A 27,360-nucleotide genomic window follows, 5' to 3' on the forward strand; every position below is an offset into this window, starting at 1 on the left:
AGGATACGATATCGACGGCATATTACGCGGAGCTGGATAAAAGGGTTCCCACCTTATTTCCGAACTGTCCAAAGAACCTCACACGGTCAAATAAACCTCGACAGCCGCTGCGGAGGAGGTAACCTCCTGTGTGCCACAGAAGTTTGTACAAACTTTGCTGCATGGGCAAGATATATACTGGGTGGCCTAACTATCATGCACCAAGATTTAAAAATATGCAAATGTCACGTAGCTGAACAGAACCAAGGTAATGTTGTCTGCCGTCGCTTGGAGATGCTCAGATTATATTTTTTGCATTCCGCCTAATTGCATAATTATTTTCATAATTGTTTATTTACTTTTATTGCGATAGCAATTATATGGACACTCCAAAGCAGATTTCTGCCGTCGGCGTCGCCGTCGCCGTGAGGTTCCGTATGACGTCAATGGAGATGAAATCGTCGCCGCGCGCCGCCGAACGCTGTATGTGCGAGTGAAAGGGCGCGAGGGACGCGCGCTTTCACGTGGAGTGAACGCACGGCGGAGAACAAACGCGCGTTCTGTGCCGTGCTTCCTTAATAAGGGCTGCAGAAGTAGGCGTTTCTTTCCTCCTTTAAAATCACCATATATGTAGAGCAAACGCGCTGCTTCTGACGCACGAAAGGCCGTGGGGGGGAGGGGGAGGGAAGGGAGGCGACGTTTAGCTGCGGCGCTGAGCCGTGCTCCCTCAAGGGCTGCAGAAGATAGCGCCAACCTTTCCCTTTCCCTCAAGAACCACTTATCATCATCATCATCATCATCATCATCATCATCATCATCATCATCATCAAGTGCTTATATATATCAGAGGCTCCGGCAACACTCACCAACGCCGCACGCATTTTGTGCGAACGCGGGCAAAACGCCGACGGCGTCGACAACAGTTCTGCGTGCTGCCGGTGCTGGTGCATGTCCAAGTTTATACAGCTGATAAAGCTACTATCATTACTCCGTATAGCTCTCTACAAATTTGCTATCGCAATTGATGCTTCGCCTTTCAGGTGAAACTGCGACAACTTTTCTAATGATAAAATTGGATAAAAAGTGTGAACGAGAGAATTGTACAGCAACAAGGAAAACTCCCAATACAGCTTTCTGTTGCTCAATATGTGATACATAAAAGTGTCTTCCGAGCGTGAAAGGAACCCGAGAACACACGCAAAATTGCCGCGCGACTGGCCGCTCGAGGCACTTAATTTGCGTGTATTCGTGGGCTTCTTTCATGCTCGGGAAAACACTTCTACGTAGCTCGTATTGAGCAGTAGAAAGCTGTATCAGGAGTCTTTCATGTTGCTCTCCAATTTTCTCATTTACACTTTTAATCGAATTATAATATTTGAGAACTGGAATAATTATTTAAGACTAATGATGTAATTAGGCGGAATGTAAAAAAAATAATCTGAGTATCTCCAAGTGACGGCAACAATATTACTATGGTTCTGTGCTGCTACGTGATAATTGCGTTTTTTTTTTTTAAATCTTTGTGCACCCTGTATAATACTGCTGTTTTCTGTTCAGATGTGTGCCTGATTTTCAAATTTGTTCCGTCCTGGCTACTGGGTTTTTTTTTTTTTTTTTTTTTTTTTTTTTTTGTACAATGCGCGTGCGGTGTATATTACACGCTTGAATGTTTTTATTCAACATTTTTTTCCATTGTGGGAGTGTATGAGAGCGCAAGCTTCTGGGATGGTTATCCCCTATTAAAGTTATCGAGCTGCTTCATCCCCAATTTTTTTTGCATTGTCTTTGCAAAAAAGAAAAAAAAAAGTTGTCGCAGTTTCACCTGAAAGGTGAAGCATCAATTGCGATAGCAAATTTGAAGAGAGCTATACGGAGTAATGATAGCAGCTTTATCAGCTGTATAAACTTGGACATGCAGCAGCACCGGCAACACGCAGAACTGTTGTCGACGCCGTCGGCGTTTTGCCCGCGTTCGCTCAAAATGCGTGCGGCGTTGGTGACTGTTGCCGGAGCCTCTGATATAAATAGGCACTTGGTGCCGCAGCTAAAGTCACCTTCCCTTCCCTCCCCCTCCCCCCCCCCCTCCCACGGCCTTTCGTGCGTCGGAAGAAGGCACGTTTGCTCTACATATATGGTGATTGTAGAGGAGGAAAGAGACGCCTACTTCTGCAGCCCTTAAGGGAGCACAGAGTAGAACGCGCGTTTGTTCTCCGCCGTGCGTTCACTCCCCGTGAAAGCGCGCGTCCCTGGCGCCCTTTCACTCGCACATACAGCGTTCGGCGATTTGGCGCTGGTAAGTGGTTCTTGAGGGAAAGGGAAAGGTTGGCGCTATCTTCTGCAGCCCTTGAGGGAGCACGGCTCAGCGCCAAGCCGTGCTCCCTCAAGGGCTGCAGAAGATAGCGCCAACCTTTCCCTTTCCCTCAAGAACCACTTACCTACCGGCGACGATTTCATCTCCATTGACGTCATACGGAACCTCACGGAGACGGCGACGCCGACGGCAGAAATCTGCTTTTGAGTGTCCATATAATTGCTATCGCAATAAAAAAAGGCCTGTGGGATTATTATGTGGTGGGTGTAAGTGTATTTGTGGACAAGCTGTAGCATGCATTGTCAAACACGCTTACATTGGAAAATTCTCATATGCAATTTAATAAAAAAGAAAGTCACCTCTTTTTTTATATCTTGCAAGAGTCACTCAGTCCTCAATGGACGAAAGCCAAATGAATAATATACACGGTCTATGTCAAGTGGAATTGGAATAAGAAAGGCATATTTGCTCAGGTTTCCTTCAGTAAACTGTATTAGTGATGTTGTAATCCAAGATAAGACACCTTCCTTCGTCCCGCCTAATAAATTCCCATTTGAAAGAGTTTTTACATAGCTGATGTGCATTCTCAACTTATAAGTTCTAGCCATGAACAGCCACTTTGCTCTAGTGCGTTGCATATCGCAAGCTTGCGCCGTTTCATTTAATTTATACCACGGCCACACTGAATTCGCGCAACAATGATTGAATGGTTTTCAGAGTGTGAATGGAAGCAGCGATAAGCATGAAAAACAACAGTTCCCTGTGCACTCACAATTTTCATCTGATCGAGGTGTAGCACGCAGGCCAATGCTTTCTTTCTTTCTTTCTTTTTTTTTCTTTTTTTTTTTTTTTAATGCTTGGATGGCTAGACTGGACGAAACAAATTGTGCCCGCGAGCGGAACTTGAGTGGGCTTTGAGTGCTGCCCGATCGATCCGTGTGCACCTCATTCACGCCCTGCGTAAGACACCTGCAGGTTAGCGAATGATTAAGCCTGGCACACTTATCACTGTAATCTGAAATAACGAATTTCCTGCGCGCTTTGAGATTACTCACTCCACTGTGAACGGCAATTTAGGGGAGGCCGAGCAATGACAAGCCGCCAGCGCCGCTAAGCTGGTGATGATGATGATGATTTATTGGCATCCCTTTGAAACGGGGTGGCGACAAATAGTCGCCTAGCCTGCTTGATTTATTCAGGTATACTACACATGTTCTTTATCTAGCAATTGCCTGAAATAAACTTCAACTTCTTCTTCAACTTCTTGTATACCTTTTTCAAAAATTTAGCTTGTACCGCTGCCTATGATTTTAAGAGATCAGGTCGTATCCATCTTTTCCCTGCTTTTTTTCCACCAGTACTCTAATCGTCTCTTGCTGATCTCTACGGCTGATCTGTTTATGTTTCCTTCCACTTTAGACCCAAGCGCTTCTGGGAGTTGCACGTTACCTACGGTTCTCGCTGGGTGGATCCCGTCGCATTCCATTAGGATGTGCTGAGTGGTCTCTGGATCTTTACTGCAGCATACACATGTCTCATCTAGTTCCGAATATTTGTTCCGATATGTTTTCGTCCTTAGGCAACCGGTTCGAGCCTCAAATAGCAAGGCACTGCCCTTTGTGTTATCGTACAGATTTTCCCTTCTAATTTCTGTCTTCTCATTCTTGTAAATCTCCATTGTCCTTTTCGTTTCCATTCTTTGCATCCAATTCACGGTCTCTATTTCTCTCACTTTCTTTCTGATGACCCCTGGTTGTCTATTTACAGTTTCGATTATCCTGTACTTGGTTGCCAACTTCCTTGACCTCTTCCTCCATTCTGTGTCCACGCTTTTCATGTAGAGATACTTGTGCACTTTAGCCGCCCATTTATTTTCATCCATGTTCCTGAGCCTTTCTTCAAAACTAATCTTGCTTTGTGCTTCTCTGACTTCAAAAGAGGCCCAACCCATGTCTCCATGCACTGCCTCATTTGTCGTATTACCGTGTGCTCCCAAAGCCAACCGGCCTACTGATCTTTGGTTAACTTCCAAACCCGCCAATATATCCGATTTTAAGCATATAATGGCATTTGCGAATGTTAGCGCTGGCACCATTACTCCTTTCCAGATTCCACGCACCACCTCATACTTATTGTGGCCCCACAGTGCTCTGTGTTTCATTAATGCTGCATTCCGCTTCCCCTTTATTTTCAGATTATCTTGGTGGTTGCTTGAGTAATTCTTTCCTTCGTTTATGTGTACGCCGAGGTACTTATATTGCTTCACTATGGGTATTACTTGCTGTTGAATTGACACCACGAAGTTACTCGTGTGTTCATTAAAGATCATAATCCCTGATTTCTCTGTGCTAAACTTAAGGCCTAGATTTGTCGCTGCGTTCCCACAGATATTCGCAAGTATCTGTAAATCTTTTTTATTGTCCGCTAGTAGCACAATGTCGTCTGCGTACATCAATCCAGGGACCTTCTGTTGCACCATTTGTCCATTACGCATGTAGGATAAATCAAAACCTAATTCGCTGTTTTCCAGTCGTCTTTCTATGCCCTTGACGTAAAGCGTCAAAGCGTCAGCTGGGACCGCTGACAGCGGCGCCATCTACCTGCTCGCAGCAGAACTACTCCGTACGCCCGCGCGCAGCCGAACATAATCTGGACGCTCGCGCGCGCGCAGTGTTAACACCTAAATTACAGTGTACTAGTACCTAAATGTTCTTACACCGTAGTCAGGTCAGTGGTAGCAACGCCTCCTATAAGAGGCGTTGGTAGTAAAATCCCTAAAAAAAAATAAAGTAGCGCCAACCGCACCCCTTCGCCTCTGCCTCCTCTCTCAGCAGCTGCAGCAGCGCCCCTACAGCGTCCAGGAGGAAACTACGGACGCGAAAGCGAAAGCGGCGCGCGGCCGCGCTCGGCGAACGGTACGCCGGTGTCGTCTGTGGAACGCGCGCTCGTTTCGCGGCTCTTCGGGTCGGCATCGCGTGCCAAAATAAACAACGCAGTGGACAGACAAAATGGCGCCTTCACTACCTTCAGAAAAGCTAGTGCGTCATGCTTGCAGATTCTTAGCGCCGCCGAGTTTACACGGCGATAGTGGCGCTGCCATCGAGAGCGTCAGCGCCGAGCGCGTCCGCAAGCAAACGGTCGGCTCTCGCATCGAGTATTGCTTGCTTGAGGTGATGTTTTTTGCAGTGCAAGCGTTTTTATTATTTCACTGGTCTACAAAGCATGATACTTGCCGTATTTATCTCTCGAACACTCTTCCAATGAATCGCTTTAGACCGCAGCGCTCTAGTCCGTTTAGCGGAAAGATTTGAACAAGCCCATCTTTTCGGCCAACAGCCATGCCACCCCTCAACTGGCTCCATTTACAATCTGCAAGACACGCGGGAGAGGAGGAGCCTGCATGGGCGACACGAATGGCGCTACTTTAGTTTTTTTCAGACGGCAGCACGCAGCTACCGACTGGGACGAGCGACGTCCCCGGCCTGCAGCTCCTGCGGGGAGCCGGAGACGATCGAACATCTCCTGCTGGCCTGCCCGGCGTACCTCCAGCAGCGGGGCCCACTCCTGCAGGAGTTCCGCCGCCTGGGCCTCCCCTGTGGCAAGGAGGAAGATCTCCTCTTCCCCGGCCGACACCACCTTTCTGCACTTCGAGGCGTCGTGGAGTTCCTTGACTCGTCAGGGCTCTCCGCACGCCTCTAAGGACATTTCTACAAGCGGGAAGGCCTCACGGCCTCCCACTCCACCCCGGGCCTGACCGGCCTGGCACAACACCCCTGCAGACTCTGCAGCACACCAAGGCCTTCCATCTCGGCCTGATACGTGCCGCCTATGCCTGCCGGTTTTGCTTCGCCCAGCCATGGCGTCTCCACTCTATCCCTTCTTTCGCTCCCACTTACCCCTCCCCGTTGGCGCTGAGCCGTGCTCCCTCCAGGGCTGCAGAAGATAGCGCCAACCTTTCCCTTTCCCTCAAGAACCACTTACCTAGTTTTTTTCAGGGATTTTAGTTGGTAGTACTATGGTGGCCCTTCTAACCACCATACGTAGGTCGTGCTAAAGCCCCTCGAAGTTTAGGCATGTTTAGGGGCTTTAGGTCGTGCTCGTGAGCACCGCTGTGCGGCTGTGCGGCCGCTGCGTGCGCTGTAGAGAAGCGAAGGCTAGATACAGTAACTCTAGCGAATGCATCACAGTACGCCAAAAGCATAGCTGGCATGGCCTCCGAGATGCGAGTACGACACAGTTGCATGGGTGAAAACTGAAAAGTCTATGTGGACACTATTAACTGGCTACAAAAACAAAAAAAAGTGAAAATTAAGTCGAAGTTTGACGTATAAACGAAACCGAAAGCACACTATTTTAGCGACACCAAAGCAGCAGCGGTCAAAAGCGGAGACGCTGCGAAGCCCGGTTTGAGGCTACCAGTTTCTCAAAATGGCGTCTTAAAAATTGTTCGTTTCCAATATGGCGCTTGTGCGCGACAGCGACACGTCTCTCTGGCTGCACAACAAACTGGGAACGAGTAACGACCTCTGGTCAGGCTATTCAATATGTTCTCAATTGAACCAGGATGTGTTAAAAAACATTAGAGAATGTTTCATTGAGCTACAGTCCCAGGTAAAGCTCAAGCTGCTACTCTCCTTCCTGCACATACCGCGACGCAATGTGGAAGAGGTAAGACCAGCCTCTCATTAGCTATTTCGTCTTATTTTAGCGTCTGCGAGAGACTTACTTGCGTTCAGATTGTTCTCCGTACTATCTGTGTTGATCTATGGCACGTATCATGATTATTGGAAGCGTTACGCGGACAGCTGCGACCCGCTTAGGAGAGCGTTCGCTGTTTGGTATACACACCAGCTGGAAGGTGTCACAGGACTAGCGGTGCCGCTGAACGCTGCGATAGCCACTTACGTCGAGACTGCTCGAGTACGTCATAGCTGTCTTTGCACATGTTTCCGTTTGTCTTTATTGTTTGTTTGAATCCGTTCAGTTTCGATCAAAACACACGGCTGGTGTTTTTCCGCTTTGTTTTGCGTCCTTAGTTCTTGCCAAGCCCTCATTTCCATAGTAGGCGCGGGATAGGCGGTAGCGAACTTGGCGCGAGTTATGTGGCGCAGTGCCGAATGGTTAGCTGCGCGCTACGTTCGTACGATGTAAAGCCCCTGAAAAAAATTCAAAAAACTGTAGTACGATGTGTCCACATTTGCGTTCTGCACTTTGAAAAAGTGATGTTCGTTTGTGCACATGTCGCTGGCGTTGGCGTTGTGATGACCGGCAGTGTGGAACGCCGCCCGCTAGGTCGTACGGTCTCATTGTTTGTAAATAGCAGTTGATTGATTTACTCATTATGCGCACGAACGACAGTTTAATGCTCGCTAGTCTGCTGGACTTGAGCTGTGCAGTGCCTGGTAAAGCCAGCGGTCACGGTCTGTCTTAATAGGCGTTTAATTTATCTTCGCATCTGTTCGGTATTCTCGCATCGATTTAATTTTACACCTGCATACTGCTTTCAGCTTTATTTGTATCTTCTTTTGTGCTGTGCGGATCTGTTACGGGCACACTGTCAGTTGCAGAATATGTTCTTGTGCTATTGGGGATTGGCATGTTTTTGCAACCCAGTCTTCTCCATGCTAGATTCAATAGTTTGTCTTTAACAACGCTTTGCTCTTCGTTCTTTTTTTTTTCCTTTTTCTTTGTTTGTTCTAGGAGTATTTAAATCGGAGTACATGGGCATGCTGACGAAAGTATTTCACTGCCTTGCAGGGCTAGGAAACATTTTTGTACAAACATTTTAAAAATACAGCACAATATAAGCACTGCTTTGCGGGTTTTTGCTCATCAGTCGACTCGTGTTGCCTTTAGTGTTCCAGGTACCCCTTTTCTCTGTTTTCTAATTTCAGGCAATTAATGAATGGATTACAGTGCTGCTTTGATGCAGAAACTTTGGGTTCCTTAGTTGATATTTCAAGATTCCAATTTCGTCAGACTCTGGCACCTGTAAAGCAAATGAGAGGACAGTGGTGTTGAGTTCGACAGTGGGCCTCTTCGATTTTCCGACTCTGACAGTCCCAGACTGTCCGAAAGACTGCATACGCAACGCTCATTGGCTGAAAGCACTGTCCTGGGCAGTCCGGGACTGTCAGGAATGGATAATCGAAGAGGCCCTTGATGAAAAAGCAAGCATTGTTTTTAAACTTGCACTATGGCTTGTATTTCATTATGGGACAAGGAATCCTGTGTTTGTTTTTTGAGAAATGTTATTCCAGTCATCTATTGTTTTAGGAGGATGGGAATACTTATAGCAATTATTTGGCATAACAACGTAATTTCTAGGGAGTGCCTATGTCTGATAATGTAACCATTAGTAAAAGTGAAGAGACATAAAGTGTCAATTTTAAAGATTATTCTCTAGTTGAAAGAATAATTTTAATTGGGTGGAATGTAGTCCACATTGCCTTAGTACTTCCATTATAGAAGTTTGCCCATAGGAGTTAAAAATAAATCTGACGGCACTCTTACAAACTCGCACTCGTTTGTCAGTATTTAATTTTGTGTAAGGATCCGAAACTTTGGTGATTGCTGAATTTGGCATTTGCAAGGAGAGATCATGTTCGAAAAACTCCTTTGGTAACTTTGGTATTTATTGTAGCATTTGATGTCATTCTAATAACCTGGAACCTAAGTCACATGTTTGCTATCACTTGTAATACTAGATTGAGATTCTATGAACGTACTGTTAATGTAGGAGATTAGCAGTGGTGTTCACTATCTTGATGATCAAAACCAAGTTTAAGGTGCGTAAAATTTTAAGTTCAGAGTATTGCATTTATCACTTTAGAAATGAAAGAGCGTTGGTAACCCAATGTGTGCCATCACTTGTAAGGTAAATCTTGTGTGTTTGTAGACTATGCCATATAGGTCACTATGTCAAGGTAGTGTCATGTTGAAGACTGTTTATAAGAACAAAGGAGCCATCTAGACCTTAAAAGATAAGTTTTTGTGGCTTAAATGCTCCTTCTGCAAGTTTTTCCAGATGTGTTTGTAGTGAATGATATTTTTTAAATGTTGCTTGTATTTGCATGTGACGTAGCCTAGAGCGGCACTGAATAGAGGCATCTTGGGCAATGTGCATGTCTGGATTAAGGAAGGTGCAGTGATAGTTCGTTGCAGCATCCCCATTGCATGAACAGAATGTATCTTGAGGGGTATGCTGACAAATAGTCACATGACAGTTCAGTCCATGTGCAGGCTGGTGTTTTATGCCATTGTAAATCCACCTTCAGTATGAGCTAGCATTTTCTGATGTCCCATCATCATCCCCTGTGTCTTCTTCTTCTCTTGCCCCTGCGCAACACCAGTGGAAGGCTGAATTAGAGGACATTCTGGAGGTGGCGTCCGCTGACAGTGACCAGTGGGTCAGCATGCTCGCCGAGCTACTGCGGGCATTTCCCGCCAGTGGGACACTGAACTTCAACATCGAAGAAAACTCGGGGGTTTTTGTTGACCTTTGCAATGACCTCCGAAAGCTGGGTGCGTCCAACTTCTCTGGGTTCATTCTGTAAAGTGTATAAAAATTACTAAAGTGTTCTTAAACCACATTTGGTGCTGTTTCTTGCAGAAAAGTGCCGTGATGTCTTATTTTAGATTGGAATCCATTGTTGGTGTGTGTATCTCAAGCATAAAATTATGACTATGATACTGGAGTTCATTTTGCACATTATGCATAGTATTTAATTTGTGCATCTTCACTTGGCAGGAGCTGTGTAGCCTTGCAGTGCTCACAAATTCAGAGCTGCTTGTGTCTCAGGGTATACTACTAAGCCCCACATATTCAACCGTACTAACTCTATTGAGCTGCATGATGGCAGTATAAAAAAGAACACACATTTAGGATGTGGTACAGGTGCTTACGATATTTATATATATATGTTGTACAAAGTTTTTTTTTTTTTTGGCACTAATAAGCACGTCAATATTTTGTGCAAAGATTTGAAACAGAGAAAAATCAAGCTTAAAGTAAAAGGAAGCCAAGTAGACGTTATGTTAACCCTTTCTGTGCCATGCCATCAACCCGAATTCTAACCAAGAATGACTAAATTATTAAACCCCGTTGCCAACATTTTTTACTTCCTCAGAAGGAATAAGTTGCTTGTGCTTGTGTTGTCCCATGGATTATGTGCTTCCATCTACCAAAAGCCAGACTAAGCACTGAGCCAAAGCTAAGCTCGTCGACGGCATTGCTAGAAAATGCAAGCTACCGCTGACGAGCCGCTGACGAGCTGAGCTCGTCTCTGGCTGCTTTTACAGTCAACCTGGGGGCTAACTGAGCTTATCCAAGGCATGGAAGGGGTTAAACATGCTGGCAGACATTTAATGTCACATTCGGGTTGTGTGTTGCATTTAATTCTTACATGGTCATGTTACGTCTGCCAGTCCGGCTGAAGCATTTATGAGAGAGGGGCTAAATTCATGGGGTCTTTGATGATTGTGCCTCCATCAAACATTTCTCTGTCCTGTCAAAATTGCAGCTGCGGTTCAGCCTTTAATTTAATGCCATCACTTTTCTTTACTGGCATAAAGATAAAACGCTATGAGATGGCAGAAGCATTTTATGTAGACAAGCTAGTGGATGCCTAGGTAGGCAAACCATCTGTATTGCTGCACAGAAAATTCACCAACCATTATGATACTCCCTAATGTAAAATTTGAGCGTAGCTCTATACGGTGTTTTCACTTCGCGATATATTGGCTGGTGCAGACAGTCTGTCTCGTGTGGCACGTTGCAAACGGAGTGAAGTGTGGCGTGACTGCCTCTCTAATCTGGAGATTGTGAGAGCCAGTGCGTGGGCGTGATTCACAGCAGCCGCCGCCGACGAGGCGCGCTACTCTGGCACCATCTCGTAGCCATCGTCGCTGCACTACACTTTTTTTCTCACGCTTTCACCATACCATCCTCCTCTTTCCTCCTCACGTCTGTCATCCCCCACTGTGCTCCGCGTTCGCTATCACCTGTTGGTGTGCTTGTTCGCTTCGTTACACCGTCGCCGCTCACCACTGGAATGAGTGCCTTAGAGCTGCTCCATAAAAACCTGTAGCCTTATGTATAATTTAGATTTCTTGAGTTTGACTGTAATTGGCTATTTCAGGCATGACATGATGCTCTGTTTTTCTGATTTAAGCAAGTGTCAGTGGGAATAAATTTACTCTTCTTAGTCAGTGCCCATATTGTGTCCTTTTCTTGTCTCCTGTTCGAAATTTCACGCTGTTTTCTTTAAACAATGATACTAAGAACTTTTCCAGCTTTCTTGCAGCATCCAGATACTGTATAATACATTTTTTTTTTTTGTGCTTCTGCTTAGTCTACGAGTTCAAGCACTCTAGGGCCACTGTAGTCCGGGAGTGAGGAAGTTCGGGCTACTTGGTTTCGATGTCGTTAAAAATGAATGGAGTTCAGTGCATGTCAATTCATTTTGTTTACATGTTGTGTCTATTTAGAGAATCTGCATGTCTATGCAAGACTGGAAGCAGTGTTATTTCATTCTGGAGTCATGTAATTCAAGCAAGGCCTTCATTTTATTCAAACTCTGGCTTCTCTGGAAAGAGTATGGTCTGTAATGGTGCATTAGAGGGCATTCATGAAGTGGAGAAAGTTGAGACTGTGTCAATGATGGATGTTTTTTGTACAGGGATGACTGTCGGGAAGACATAGTGCACAAGGTACTTAATGCATTGAGATCAATATGAACATGGGGTTTAGAATAATCCTAACCAGGCTGTCTGTGAGCACACTGTGCTGTCAGTAAATTTTTGCAGCATGTGTTACTTTGCATTATGCAGTAGCACAGTAGTGGCCGAAAAAATTATCAGAAGCCAACAGTGTGTAGAAGCATGGCAGCACCTTTTTTTAAATGTCATTTGCAGTTGTGAGTGATGCTTCCTAGCAATAAACGTGAATACAAAGTATCGCCGATTATGTTAATTAGACTGGATTGTTACATTTATGATCGTTAAAGCAGTGCAGCAACTTATAGTGTGCGCCCAGTTGTCACAAAATCACTTGCTGTAGGACATATAGTTGATTACAATTTGCCTTGTATAAAAAGTGTCACTTTTGTACCCACAGTAAAACACCTAACATTTTATGTGCTCCCTGCAGTAAAAAAACATGCCGACAAGAACATCCTTCCTCTGGAATGCCTGTACCTCAACAAACACGCCCTGACTGCGTTAGTTGGCCAACTTCCGCAGCCCGTGAAGCACTTTGCCTTGAAGCGGAAGCCCAAGTCTGCTGCCCTTCGGGCGGAGCTGCTCCAGAAGTGTGAGTCTCTCTCTTGTCTTTAACCTGTGTGAGGTTTTCCAAACGTGTCAATATGAAATGGAAAATTCAAAATTGTCAATTTCTGAGCTAACATACACCAAATGCTCTCTGCATTGATGTAAAATATTCTAGCACACATTTCAGCAAAACTAGATGTGCCTGAGGACACCTTTATTGGCACGGTGTAAGATAGTACAGTGGAACCTCGTTGATATGATTCCGCGTAACATGTTTTTCGGGATTATCGATTTTTTTTTCTTTTCCCGATAATGCGATTTAGTTGGATAATACATTGGATGATACAATGTTTAGATGATATGCTTTATTTTCTTGCTCCCGTCAAGATTCCATTGTATCGAGATTCCACTGTATATGCTCTTTAGATGAGGACACTTGCGAGACGTAATCAACCACATGAAGTAGCAACGGCGCATGTCGATCAGCCTGGTTGTAGCAGAGGATGCCTATCGACGGAACAGTGCAACTTCAAGACAGAAAAGGTTTTATCAACCATTGCCATAGCAGCCGGCGCTTCGCGGGAAATCCGAAGTGATTGATGCGTGAAAGTAGGTCGTCGTGGTGAGAGCAGGGCGTGGGGAAGAAGGCATCGCCTCGACGGAGCAGATACGGCACCGCAACGCTGCGTGTTCCTTGTCTGTTCAGTGCGTTCCTTGTCCGCGAAAGCTCTCACCTGCGTTTTAACAGAACTTGCGTCGTCCCGCCGATAGGTATCTGCTTCCGTCATCAGGCCGATCAATGTGCGCCATTGCTAGTTTATCTGGTCGATAGCTTCTCGCAAGCAAGCCGAGAAGTGTCCCCACCTAAAGAGTACATATCCTACACCATGTTTATTGGTAATGCAGGTGGTGCATTCTCGCTTTCCTTAATGCTTGGCAACTGAATCAGCATAATTATGATGAAGTCATAATGTTATTGTAGCTTTGCCATTCCAGTTCCACAGCTAAATGAATTTCAGTGCACTTTTGAACCAAACAGTAAGAAGACGGGACACAGCGAGTAGCAAACGGACACACAGATTGCTGATCGCCGTCTCCTGTCTATTGCTCTGTTTCATTCAAACATGTTGCCTTACAATCTAGCTCAAATTCAGACCTTAGATCAGTACAGTGCTGACTGCGCTGAATCTGCTGCAGCCCTTCTGAAGTGTGATGTTGTAGATAGGTTGCCTAGCACACGGCCTCCAAGATCTTCATAGCTGCACCAATATTCTTGGATGCCATGCCCAACACAGTCGACTTGCATCACTTTAATCTTGACAGAACTGACAGAATTGATCTGATTATCCAGTGAGTTGAATTAAAGGGGCCCTGAACCACCCCTTGGGCTTGGTGAAATAACATAGTCTGCGGGTAGCGTACGCTGCTGTGAACATCTCGGCCAAATTTTGCTGTCGTATGTGGTGCATGGAGCTCGCAAGCAGAGCGCGAAGTCACCTTTCTCTCAAGCACTCTCGTTTCAACAGGAGCCATGATCCTCACTCTTTTCTTGGTGCTTTATTTCGTAATAAAGCACATTCCCATACGCAGCTGCTATTGGTCGCTGCGTTCGGCTACACCACGGCTGCCGCGGGGTGCCACCACGAGTCTGCTGACTAAGCACACTACAGCTCGCTGAGGACAACCACGTTTGGCTTATGTTTAGCGCATCGTAGGCACCAAAATCACAAGTCGTGCAGTCTATGTTAACATCCAAAATGAAATTTGAACTGCTCGCCACGGTGACATTTCGAAGGTGGAGTGTTCTGGCCCCGCTCCATTCAGCTGTAGTAGCCTTCGCAATGCAAGGCATTGAAGAAGGAATGAGGAGCACAGCGGAGGCCGTGTTTGATTGCCAATAACTCCGCTTCTGCTAAACGCATTAAAGAACTTTATTTCTGAAATAGCCTATTTTCACTTCAAATGCCTTTCTCCACTTCGATAAAAAATTGTTCAGGGCCCATTTGAAAGAAGCAGTAGAAGAAATGGCCAAGTGCACCACTCCTTTATTTGGCAGTATTTGATCGAATCCAACATGCCAATAATATAATCTTGGGACAGTAGTGTGTGCGGAGGAAAGGTAGACTGTGTTAAGAATTCTATAAAAGCAAACGGGTTGTTAGAATGAACAGCATTTTTGTTTTGTTTTGCATTTCATGTTTTTTGTATGTTAACTGGCTATGCACTGGCCAGTGGGAAGTTTCTTACAGGAGTGGTTTTTTGCTATTTTGGCCCTGCAAGGTGTTGTGTCACATTTGAGTTATCTGCTCCTGTTTATAAAAACTATAACCTCAGTATAACCTCAATGTGTCTCGCTGATTCCAATGGGTAACAAATATATTCTGATAAAGAGTAATGGATATAACGAAGGCAGTTCAGGGTTGGACGCAACTTTGTTATGATGACGTTTGACAGTATCAGAAACAGGGGTGGGACTCCTGCGCCAAACACAGAAAATTGACCGTAATTGCGCCATGCTGCGCCTGCAAGGCTTCGGCAGTGGCCGCAAACAGCGAACGGATTCGTTCTCCAAAAAAGAGTGCAGCCATTCACATTATGCACACCGTGTGACGGCACCCTCCGCAGAGTTTCTCGTAATGTTCGCGCTTATAACACTGGACTTTCCAGCGCCTCCGGGAAGTGGCCGGCGCGCGCGCAGCCACTGCCGGCGGTTGCTGCTGTCGGAACGGCTAGGGCGGCTGTGTTTAGAGTGTACTAGAATACGGTTGAGGGGGCCGAGCGCCGCAGCACTCCCTAGCTGAGGTGCAAAACAAAAAGTAGGCTGAGAGCGCTGCGAGCGAACTAGATATTTCGAAGGCACGCGCTGCAGCAGGTGAAGCGGGCGGGCGTCTTCAAGGCCGGTATAACATAAAGCTATTCCAATCTGTTTTTATGCCCATATGGGCGAGGCGTGAGCCATTTTGACTTATCACGAAAGGCTAATGTCGGACTTGGAATAAAACGCCGCAGTATTGCCCGAAAGGCTAAGCATCGATTGCGATAGAAAATTAGTAGACATCTGTAAGAAGCAAGGATGGTATATTTATCGGCCGGTATAAACTTGTAAACATGTGTTCACTCACTAAATTAACAAGTATGGTGTCACGCGAGCACAAGAAAACATGAACACATCTCACTCGATTACCGCAGCAACTCGCTGTGAAAACGCTTGAGTGAGCAAGCACAGCTGCAGCAACGATTGAATTCACCTTTGCGCTGCCTCGCTTCAACACGAACTAAGCGGCGAAAAACAGCGCACACGAAGCTATCAGGACTCGCACTATGTCCCTGTCGCAGATCGCTTTCAAGGTAGGGCCCGCGCGGCCGCCCCACACGCAGCAGCTGCTGGAGTTAAATGACTTTTCCCCCGGTGCCTTGCGCGCAATAGAAGTCGGCGCACTTCCTCCCCGCTTTCCTCCCACGCGCGCACGAGATTGAGGTGCCATCGTAGGCTCAACCTCGTCGGCTCATCCTCAGTATACGGCATGCGGCGATGATGTTATGTGCCCCTGGACTTTCTATGAAACATCACGGCGACGCCAGAAATGCGCCTGGAGTGTCCATGTAGCTATTGCAACAAAAACAGATTGGACTGGTTTTACATTATACCAGCCCAGGGTTGATTGCGGCTCTCTTGGTCTGCGGTGACATACGGTGACACAGAAATTATGTTACAGCGTCGATTGGACCGGATAAATTGAGAACATTTTCCGCTATTGTCATGAGCGTAGATGCTGAAATATATAGTTTGATCGTTGTACAACCAATGTTTCCGGCTTTACAAGAAAGCTTCCATATTCTAGTACACTATAGCTACAAATTACGCTTCTACTTCGAGCTTCAGATTGGTTATTCTGTGTTGGGTCGTGGTTTCCAAGTGCGCTGCCGTATTCTATTATTCCACCAAAATTCAGATTGGCGGGCTCCAATCTGCTTCAAATTAAAATTTTATCTGCTCCAAATTGTTCCAAAATTAAATTTAGTCTGTTCCAAGCTGCTCCAATATGCTATTTTGTCTGCACCAAGCTGCTCCAAAACGCATTTTTACCTGCTCCAGAAATTGCGCCAAAATGACTTTGGTCAGTCCTACCCCTGCACAAAGCAATTGTAGCTTTCATCACAGAGCTGACAAAATCTTATTTTATTTATTATTTTAGATACAGAAAAAATGTCGCAGTTTCGCCCGAAAGGCGAAGCATCGATTGCGATAGCAAATTAGTAGAGAGCTATTCGGAGTGGGGATAGTAGTTTTATCGGCTGCATAAACTTGGAGACTTTGGCTTACTAACTGAATTAACAATCTGGTGTCAGTGCGCACAAGCAAACATGAATAGATCACACTGAATGACCGCAGCCAACGACTGTCAAAACGCTGGCAGCAAGCGCAGGTTCGCGCGGTCTATCGCTTCAACGGAAACTGAGCGGCGAATGAACAACGCATACAAAGGTCAGAGCCGTGTGGAGATAAGAGACGGTGCGGGCGACGGGCACCGGCGGGCAAACTGCAAAGGAGAAAATGTTGGCAGAGGAGAAGCTGCCCCCTCTCCCCCCTTCTTCCCGCTTTGTTGCTTTCGCGTGGGAGATTGAGTGGCAAGATACGCCTTTGGTGCCGGAGCACAGCGCCGCCCCGCCTCCCTCCCTCCCATGCCCCCACGCGACGGTCGCGTTTGCTTTCCGCCGAGCATTCGCTCTCTGGGATAGCGCGCGGGGGAGTTCGCCCTCTGTGATAGTGCGCGTCCTCCGCGCGCTTTCGCTAGCGCATACGGCGCGCGGCGACGATTTTATCGCCCTTGGAATCTATACTGGAACCTCACGGCGACGCCGACGGCAGAAATCCGGTTGAAGTGTCCATATAATTGCTATCGCAATAAAATGGGAACCGAATGTTCTTGTCATATAGAACGTCGTCTCAGACTTGTAGTGGGAGGTGTGCTAATGGTCGCGTTTCACTGATTCTCAGGGCCCTGACGACTGGTTGGGTTTTGCAGTTATTGGTTTTTCTGACGTGTTATATTCTTTATTTCAGCGCAAGATGCCTTGTCCAATGCCAAGCGGAACACACCTTCTTCATCTGTGCCAATTAGGTGTCGAGGGCTTACAAAGAACCTGAATGATTCAAGTAAGACTACAGATATTACAGCAAATACGTAGCTGTGTATGTCACCTTACTAGCTTTTCATAATTTGGTAGTATGACTGTGTGCTCAGTATTAGCTGCACGTTGAAAAATATATTGGCTCAGCCAAGGTTCAAATCTGGGTCTGCGGCATGGAACATGACCATTCTAACAAGGAGATAATCCCACAGCTCGTAAAGCTCTGCACAAATCAGTGTCGATAGGTCTGATCTGTCAGAAATGTGTAGAAAATGCACATCTCCATAATGCATATTGCATCTCCATACACTCACAGTGTTTTGTGCCCAGCCTTGTTTTCGTTATCGTCAGCGCTGGTCATCTCGTATTGCGCTGGATTTTCCCGCTAGTTTATTGTGATCAGCAGGTGGTTCGGCACTGTGGTGAATTATACCCACCACGAAATATTCGATGCAGGTATGATTTGGCACCTGAAAAAGCACCCCAAAAGAGAAGCAATTGATGCTGCGCAGCATCTAGTTGAAGGAAAGGGTCTAACCTGTGTAGCAGGGGCATTTGACTGAGCACCATTCCCCAGAGAATAAAATGGCTTCTTTTGAAATCATTGAATCAGTTTTTCTCCTTTAGCATTTTTTGGCCAATTCATACTTTTAGGACTATTGTTTTGAAACTGCAATGACAAAAACTGTGTACAAATTTTTTTTAGGCTGGAGATTTGTGTGGAACAAGGCCATGGATGTCCTGATTTCTAAATTGCTTCTATCAAGAAAAAAGTATATAGATTTCTGTATCACAGCAACAACAACAAAAAACAAAAACAAACAAACTTGAATTTCAAGTGATGCTGTTTCTGCAGAAGGAGGCATAAAATTGCGAGCGGCTGCCGCTGTCCTGTAATATAGGGTGTAGATGAGATATTTATTAAAAAAAGTTTTATCTATATTTATAATTTTAAAATGATAATTTTCCCAAGGTGACACTCATTTGCTTATTGGGATATGCATAATGTTTTGTCCATTTGTGCAAGGGTAATGAAGTTTACTATGTGTTCTTGTAACATCAAGAGAAAACATCCTGCCAAATTCTGCTAAAATCAGCATGTCTGTTTAAAAGTTGACCTTTCAGCACCACATCCGCATTGGTGAAACAGAAGCTTTAAAGAAATGTCAGGTTTTGTCTTATCCCCCTCCGTAAGTGCAAGTGCGGTCAAGGATGAGGTTACATGACCAGAAAGCGACCGGATTTCTCGACTATTACAATGGCGATAGTGGATGCGCCTCTTGGAGCTCTGATCTGGAGTCAAGCCATTGGAAACGACCATTCGAATGTAGCTAGAGTGCCCCCTTTTCCACCATACGAACAAGATCAGCCTTTTCTGAGTGCTCTAGTGCTTGGAAACTACCATCCTAAGATGCCATTAATGTTGTTCATTGGTGTCTCTTTAAGGGGCAGCATGTAGCATTCTTGCATGTAAGGACTCTAATTTGTTGGTGTTTTTACAGGTCCTCTGAGGGGTATTCCAAGCCGTGTGCCAACAGGTGGCTTCAAGACACCCACCAGTGGGAACCGCCTGAGTTCCGGTACTCCACTTAGTCGGTCCCTCACCAAGCCTCTGGGGAACAAGAAAGATGGCGGCATCAAGGTGGGTAACCACTGTAGTTTAATCACTGGCTACATAACATATATACATGCACAAGTGCGTTAACTGCTTAATGTTAAGTGCATTGCCCTTTACTTCTACTTTAGATTGAAATTTCTTTACATCAAAATACCGTTTATTTTTATTTAACGGCTGCACCCCTAAATTGCAGCCTAAATATTTCAGAAACAATGTGGGGTGGGTGAATATTCAAACTTTTGAATATGAATTGAATACAGTCGATCCCAGGTATATCAAACTCGAAGGGAATTGCGAAATAGTGCAGTACAGTCGAATCTCAATAATTCCAACTCGAAGGGGCCCGAAAATTTGTTCGAATTAAAGGAAGGACCTATTTTTTAAGTATTAGAGTGCCATAGCAAGGGGGGGGTTAGGGCGTACGAACGGTGAAAGTCGTGGAATATCACGGCCCGCAAGCACATAGCGAGTGAGGGCCACGAAATTGCCCATGTCAGCCAACGCTCCCCGATAACGGCAGAAAACGAAACTTCAGGGAGCGGGCGGGGCCGGCACGGCGATGGACGCTCAGGGACCGTAGAAGGTGAGAGAGGAGGGCGGCAGGAAAGCGGATTTGGCCTCGGCAACCCCATCGCTTCGGTTGCAGTGGCTTCGGTGGCTCCCCTTGCGCTCCCTCTCAACTCCCTCGTAGCGCTGTCACCTTCGACTGTCCCCGTGCTCGCCCGGCGCCGGCCCGGCGCCAGCTTATCCCGTTTCCTGAAGTTCCGTTTTCTGCCGTTGAAGCGAGGCGTCGGCCGGCGTGGACAGTTTCGTTGGCCAGACTGGGCCTCCGCCGTTGCTTCCCTCTGCGCCGCAGCGTTGGCTGAGACGTCGGCACGTACACGCGTGTTCCGGCGTAACGCAGAAACGGTGACCTTGCCATTTGAGAGAGTGAAATTTCCACCGCCGTTCTTTTTCCCTCTTTTTCTTTCTCCGCGCGGCGTTGAGAGGTCTCGCCTAAGCTTTGCGGAGCAATGCCGGTCGGAGGCACTGCCACTTGATTTGGCGCGCTGCTGGGAGCATTGTCGGTGCGCAGTATGTTCTAATTAACCGTCGCAAATGCTTTTGCGTTGGAATTACCGGGCGTTTTTGCCCATTGGAATACACATAACTTTGACGGCACCACATTGTCAGTTCGAATAAACGGGAAGTTCGAATTAAGTGTGTTCGATATAACGAGATTTGACTGTATAATGGACACTTTTATTACATTGTCTCTATGGGGAGTTCGCGGGGACTACACCAAACTGTCATAAAATCAGGGATGTCGCAAAATTGGGGAACACATAACCGGGGTTCCACTGTGTCTGCTACTCATGTACATATAAGAAATTTTGCCTAAGTGAAATGTTATTGCAGTAGGCTTTTAAATAGTGCACTATCGGTGGACTAATGGTGCACAGCGGTGTATTATACAGTATGTTACCTACTCCTTTTTGGTTGTTTTTGTAGTCGATTGCCAGAGGGGAGCACGTCAACTAACCATTGGTGTTATCCTGAAGTTTGTATCTCGGCGCCCCGCAACCTGTCCTGCCGCTCTTTCCCCTTCTGCATAAGCATTTGTGCCGTGTAATTATGTAGCGTTCCACAGGCAGCACCTGCTGCAGCACACCGCACTTAACGCACTTGTTGTGCTCTTGGTACATACCGTACACAATTGTGCAGTTAGCTTTCATGGCTCCCATGCAATTTCAGACACAAGCACTTGCTATCGACTATGGCACTCCATTCAAATTTTGCATAAAAACCCCGGTAGTTTCTATCATTGCGCAACCTTATGTGCTGCACAACATTTTAGGACAAGTTCACCTTATAACAGCACTTGAATTGAGGCTAATGTGCTAGATGGGGAAGTTTAGTGTGCCCATAAACAACTGCATGGAAAACAACCATTTGGCCACTGCCAGCCATGGTAATGTCTAATTGGTGCCTTGGTCTTTGTGAAAGCGGTGAAATTTAATTATGTTGAAATTGCGAATAAATGCACTTGCGTAAATCTCACCCCCTGAGGTTTGGGGTGAGATTTTGCCACCACCTATTGAAATTTACATTTTGTACTCAATGCTAACGCGCTTATCATACCTTAGTGAATTTTCCAGGACAATGCGTGTGTTTTAAAATCGAGTAAATACTGTACTTTAGTCATTTGCTTCTTGTTGACCTTGCACTTTTATTTCTGCGTGCAGTTGCTGGACATCAATGAGCAGCCACTTGGTTACGGAAGGGACGCCAAGCGGAGGAAAAAGCCGACGGGTAAGTTTGTGCCTGCCCATTGATCCGCAACAACAGTGCAATGCCCACAAGAAAATATGGCAACCCTCCTACATGTCGCCCGTGGTTGAGAGACCTGCCACGGTAGCTTAGTGGCTGTGGCATTCTGCTGTTAAGCATGAGTTAGTGGGTTAGATTCCCAGCCATGACAGCCACATTCAAATGGGGGCGAAATACAAGAATGCTTGTGCACTCTGCTTTGGGTACACATTATAGAAGCGCAGGTAGTAAAGATTAATCCAAAGCCGCTGCGTCACCTCATATAACCACTTTACAATTTTGGGACACTAGACCAAATTAAATTAATTCATTAAGGGGGTGAGAGCACCAACACTCACTTGTATTTTCTTAGATGGAAGCAAGCTTAGGATGACACTTCTTAAGTAATGAATGACTCTAAATGTATTCCTTCCAGGTATTTGCCTTCTTATGACCTTGAACAACAGAACCTTGCATACAGAAAAGTGTCCTCCAGCTAAGGGGTTTCCTAACCGGGTTCGAACCCATGTTTCCGCAAACGGCATCTTAGGGTATCACGAGCGGTCAGAAAGACTTGGACCCCATCCTGTTTTTCCCCAATATCTGTGCAGTTTAACCCTTGTATTGAACATCCGGTCTGCTGGTGTTTTTGCTGGCTGCTTCGTGACATTTTGTTCAGTGCATGGCTTTGAGAAGCTTATACTAGAGCCACTCAGTAGAAACTGTTTGTAAAGCAAAACTATGTAGATAGCATTTTGGAATTGTACAAGCAGTATTTGCCACTTTGCTTTGTTGCAGATCAGGATGCTGTCAATGTTGCTATGCTCTGCTCTTGTCACCGTCCTGCCTGTGAAATTTCAAATACGATCAAGTGTAGCGCACGCAGATCTCGAAAGCACAATTACGGTGCATTGCAAAAGAAAATGGAGCACAGCCATTCACTTTAAGTGTTGCATTACCTACTTTACCTGCAGGCTGCGTTTCATTTGATCACTGTGCAAATGGTAAATGCTGCAGAACGTTGTTATGGTAACACAGAGTACAACAAATCTTTGCGTATACAGTAGCGCATAAGTGGGACTTCAGTTAGCCCATTAACGGCGGAATTAATTTTTCATTGATGACTGCATCTAAATGACCTATTGCAGTTGTTTTGTGGGCAACCCTTGTTAGCTTTTATCGGCAAGGTAACTTGCAGCAGTTAGTTTTTCAAGTCATCAGCGTTTGTATAGTCTTCTAACCGATGCAAGGAATCCACTCTCTTCATCCCATTTCTTAACTCGTAGGCAGTAGGGTTGTGTGAATACTGAATAATAATTTCCGAATCAAATATCAAATCAAATCGAGCAAAAAATGCACAATGTGTAATCGAATATTGAACATCAGAAAATTTTTTTCGATATCTAATGCTTACAAATTTTCCGCAATAACATATGGTGCTGCACATGCTCGGAAGCCTCCTAGCATTGCATAACAAGAATTTAGCAAGCTATCAGTGACTACGGTGCCCAAAAACATAGCCTCCTCGATATGTCTGTGCCTGTCAAACGGCGCTCGAGCGATCGTCACTTTTCTCTCTCCCTGTTGGTCGTTTCCAATGAAATGTGGAGATGGCACCACTGACGTGGACGAGCTCCTGCTGCGTGCACCTGCGTCTCCTTTGCCTCCGCTGGGATCGCAGTGCAGCCAGTCATCGTGTGCATTGCTTTTGTCCGTTTTTGTTGCGTAGCACGGCCCACATATTTTAAACCTTCTTGGTGCTTTGATTTGCGACCTGAGCTTAACGTTGAGCGACCGTGATTGCATGATGCTTTTGACATGTGTCCTCCAGCAATCAGTTAAGTAAAAATTCACCGACGATTACGATGCTCCCTGATGTGAAACTTGAGCGCAGCTGTATAGGTGTTTCGTATATTATATTGAGGCAAAACATTTGAATCTGAACGGCAGGATCCTCTCGGTAGTTTCGCTGAGCTTCTGCTCTCACAGCTCGTTTAGCAGCAGCGGCAGACGAAGCACTTCCACCCGGAGTACGGATTTTTGGGCTAGTTTGTTTGTTGCAGAAATTTAGGTCATAGCACTGAATTGACATGGACAAGAGATACGACAGGAACAAAGCGTTTTTAATAAAATATTCGCTCGTACCTTGCTTATTCAAGGCATGTGGCACTTCTTCTTGGTCCATAAATATTTGTTTCTATTTTTCCTGGTCGCCAAGCCACACGGACGGGATAGAAGGTTCAAAGGTTTCTGGGTGTGAATATTCACGTTAGCCACAGCATTCGTCTGATGAAAAAGAACAAAGGAAGACTCGTCTGAAATTCGTAAATGTAGTATGCTATTAACGTGCACCAAGGCCAGAAGGACAGCTCATATAAGAATATTCCAGCTTTAAATAGAGCATCCTCGCAAGCATTTTTTGGCAAGATATCATATCTGTAAGAAGAACGCTTGCTGACTTCCGTATTTTCTGCACTTTGCTACGGTAACCAATGGAGCATTAACCACAAGCACAAGGACAGCAGTACCTAAACTTGCATGCTTTTCTTTTTCTGCTACGTGTGAAGCGCATTCCGCTTCGATGCTACAGCTGCTGCAAGTGCGCTCAAACATTCACAGACAGCATTATAAACAGGGCTCTGGTCACGCAGTGGATTGTTGTTTCACCATTGCAGCAGCTAAAACAGCCGGTGTCGTGGCTGCCACGCAGACAGGAGTCGCAGCAATGATTTCAATGTTCTGTTTCTATGTTTTGGGTTTCAACTCTGATGGTGTGACCATCAATTACAATGAAGCCAGATTTGCAGCTCTCTTGGCACATGAGTAAAATTTTTCCTATCATGTTGCTCTATGCAGAGGAAATTCCTGAGAATCAGAAGAAAGACAAGGAGGCGCCCACTACACCCACCACATCGGCAGCACCTGTGACACCAGATTATGCAGCTGGCCTGCTTTCATCGTCACAGGTGACCAATGCCTTTGTGTAGCCCTTCGAAATAGGTTATGCCTCTTTGCTGCAGTGTTGTGTTATGCCCTGCATTTAAAAGTGTGTTGAATGACAATTCGAGCTACAGTCAATCACGGATATATCAAACTCGAAGGGAATTGTGAAATACTTCTACTTATTGATAATTCAAAATATAAGATATGCCTATCCGAAGCTTCTCTGAGATCTCCGCACGTCTCGGACAGTTTCCTGAGATCATGAAAAGTGTGAACTTACTGAACTTACTCCAAGGCCGTGTCGAACGCACGAAAGCTGAATTATTTTTTGCTCACGAACATTGCAAGCCGCTCGCACAGCGGGATGGTCTTTTATGTACCGTATTTATTTGATTATAAGGTGGTCATGATTATAAGGCAAGGGTGCAATTGGGGGGACCCCAAGAAAAAACTTAAGTATGCACACCAATATTAGGCAATACAGTGTAGCTGATGGATTATAGAGCCTCGGCGTGGATTGCCTGAAATACTGAATTACGAACGCAGCCAGAATGCAAAATAGCGGCCATGAAACAGGTGGGAAGGGAGCTTCAGCGCACGCAGTGCGGGTTCTATGCAAATCTTGCCTTTAGGTGTGGCTTCACAGCAGTGCGGATTTCTCCTTATAGTGTGGCTTCACGGTATGGCGCGTGCTGCCATAAAGCCACACTGTAAGGCAAAATTCATGCTGCAGTGAAGCCATGCGAAAAGGCAAAACTCGCGTATAAGGCGGGAGGTGACTTCGAGTGTAAATATTTTGGGAAAAAAACCTCGCCTGATAGTCGAATAAATACGGTACTGACCGCAATGCTAGCCCTAAAATTCCACGTCAACCGGATGATAGACTGCAGTGTGCCTCACCTGCCTTGGAAGTGCCTGAAACTTGACTTGGACTTCACAGCTGTTCTGTTCTCTTTGTTCTCACGTGTGCCCAACGCTGGAGAGGCAGTTTAAGTGAATTTGTGTGCTGCATAAAATCCTATCTCAAGTGCATTTTTAAAGGGGCCCTGAACCACTTTTTATCGAAGTGGAGTAAGGCACTTGAAGTGAAAATAGGCTATTTCAGAAATACTTTTCAGCAAAAAGTACTTTAATGCGTTAAGCAGAAGCAGAGTTATTTACACACAAACATGGCCTCCTCTGTGCTCCCGTTGTTTCTTCCATGCCTTGAACTGCGAAGGCTATGGCGGAGTGGGGCGTGGCCACAGTGCTCTGCCTTCTAAGTGGCACTGTGGCAGGCAGTTTAAATTTCATTTTGGGTGTTAACGTAGACGCCACGACTTCCGCTTTTGGTGCCTAGTACGTGCTAAATGTAAGCCAAACTCAGTTGTCCTTAGCGAGCCGCAGTGCACTTAACCAGTGGACTCGTGGCGGCACCCCACGGCAGCCGTGATCTCTACGCTACGTAGCCGATGGCAGCTACCAATAGCAGCCACATTTGGGAATCCGCTTTATGACAAAATAAAGTGTCCAGAAGAGAGTGACGAACATGGCTTCTGTTGAAAAGAGAGCGTTTTAGAGAAAGTTGACTTTGCGCTCCGCTTGCGAGCTCCACGCACTGCGTACGACAGCAAAACTTGGCTGAGATGTTCACAGCAGAGTATGCTACCCGCAGACTAGGTTATTTCATTAATCCGGAGGGGTGGTTCAGGGCCCCTTTTAGCTGAAATTGTTGATGATCGTGGATGATTTTAGCGGCTGTAGGAACAAGCTTCTGATGTTTCTCGTTCTGTTTGATACCTTTACTGCCTAGGTCCAATTAACAATTGCCAGATAATGCCAAATAGCTCAGTGTGCTTGGAATGTTATTATTACAGTGTTTGTGATCCCTTTGTCTATGGCTTTGGTCTGTTACAGCGTGTTCTGTTTTTTAACTATCATTTCTGTAACAGTACACAGGTCTGTATTTTACCTATGTAAGTACTTGTTTCATCTTCTAACATACACGCGTCACTAATTTATCTTTTGAGGAAATTTATGTTTTAGCATATAGCTCTGTTAGCCACTGAAAAGTCAGTGAGCGCTCCTTCCATATCTACTGCTTGGTTCTGCGCATGTGTGTTCTTATTATGCATCCATAGGTGCACCCAACCTCCGTTTGCTCGGCGAGTTCCCTCTTGAATTCAAGATGTGGATGGGTCTGTGCTACCTTGCGCTACCACATTTCTTTTGTTTGTGAATGAAATTTTAACATTGTAAATAACCAAGTCAGAGCCTATTTCAACCTGCCAAAGGTCTTATTGCCATTTCCTTTGGTCATCTTGTATCTTGTATCTGCTCAAATACTCTTTTACTGCAGCTCTCTTCAGTGCCGGCGTCTCCTGCTGCATCGTATGGTATACCTACCACAAGTACGGCCTTACCAGCCATTGCTGCTAAGACTAACGCACCATTACAAGGTAAGCTCGACTGTTGTCTTGCTAATTTTGACCTTTGTCGACCACCAAACTGTCTGACAAGAGCGTGGGTATATATAGGGATAACAAGGCAAATTAGAATTACTACATTATTATATTCATTTTTTTTTTTTTTTTTGCTATAACCCATTTTGTTATGAGATTTCACTGTACAGTATAGACCACTTATAACGTAACTGCTTATAGTGCAGGACCGGATATAGTGCGGTCTTTTCAGACTCCCGTTAATTTTCCCATAGCACTCCATGTATACACGTATCGCTTATAGTGCAGTTGCGGGAAACGAAATACCGGTTACAGTGCGGCTGCCTGGGAGTAGGGAAGTCAGCGGAGACGGCGAACGCTCCCCTCAAACGGGCGCC

The 27,360-nt window shown here is 45.6% G+C and overlaps 1 protein-coding gene and 1 long non-coding RNA gene across 5 annotated transcripts in view; one reads left to right on the forward strand and one right to left on the reverse strand.

Moving 5' to 3' along the window:
• Positions 1-7,139, reverse strand: part of LOC125944736 (uncharacterized) — a 43,250-nt gene extending 36,111 nt beyond the window's left edge. The window contains exon 1 of the long non-coding RNA XR_007466418.1: positions 7,017-7,139. This is a non-coding gene — a long non-coding RNA (uncharacterized LOC125944736). The remainder of the gene's footprint in view (positions 1-7,016) is intronic.
• LOC119450365 (negative elongation factor A) overlaps positions 6,718-27,360 on the forward strand; it is a 45,197-nt gene continuing 24,554 nt past the window's right edge. Inside the window, exons 1-9 of one of the 4 annotated variants that reach the window (XM_049665829.1) lie at positions 6,828-6,958; positions 7,991-8,154; positions 9,643-9,814; positions 12,441-12,602; positions 17,625-17,717; positions 19,195-19,334; positions 21,536-21,602; positions 24,456-24,565; positions 26,881-26,980. In XM_049665829.1, coding sequence (XP_049521786.1) covers positions 9,706-9,814; positions 12,441-12,602; positions 17,625-17,717; positions 19,195-19,334; positions 21,536-21,602; positions 24,456-24,565; positions 26,881-26,980 — 781 coding nt within the window. In that variant the 5' untranslated portion in view covers positions 6,828-6,958; positions 7,991-8,154; positions 9,643-9,705. Of the gene's footprint in view, positions 6,959-7,301; positions 7,603-7,990; positions 8,155-8,305; positions 9,079-9,642; positions 9,815-12,440; positions 12,603-17,624; positions 17,718-19,194; positions 19,335-21,535; positions 21,603-24,455; positions 24,566-26,880; positions 26,981-27,360 lie in introns of those variants that run through there. The other 3 variants (XM_037713797.2, XM_049665826.1, XM_049665827.1) reach the window with 3 other exon arrangements.

Source organism: Dermacentor silvarum, chromosome 4 (genome assembly GCF_013339745.2).
Source record: "Dermacentor silvarum isolate Dsil-2018 chromosome 4, BIME_Dsil_1.4, whole genome shotgun sequence".
Lineage (NCBI taxonomy): Eukaryota > Metazoa > Arthropoda > Arachnida > Ixodida > Ixodidae > Dermacentor > Dermacentor silvarum.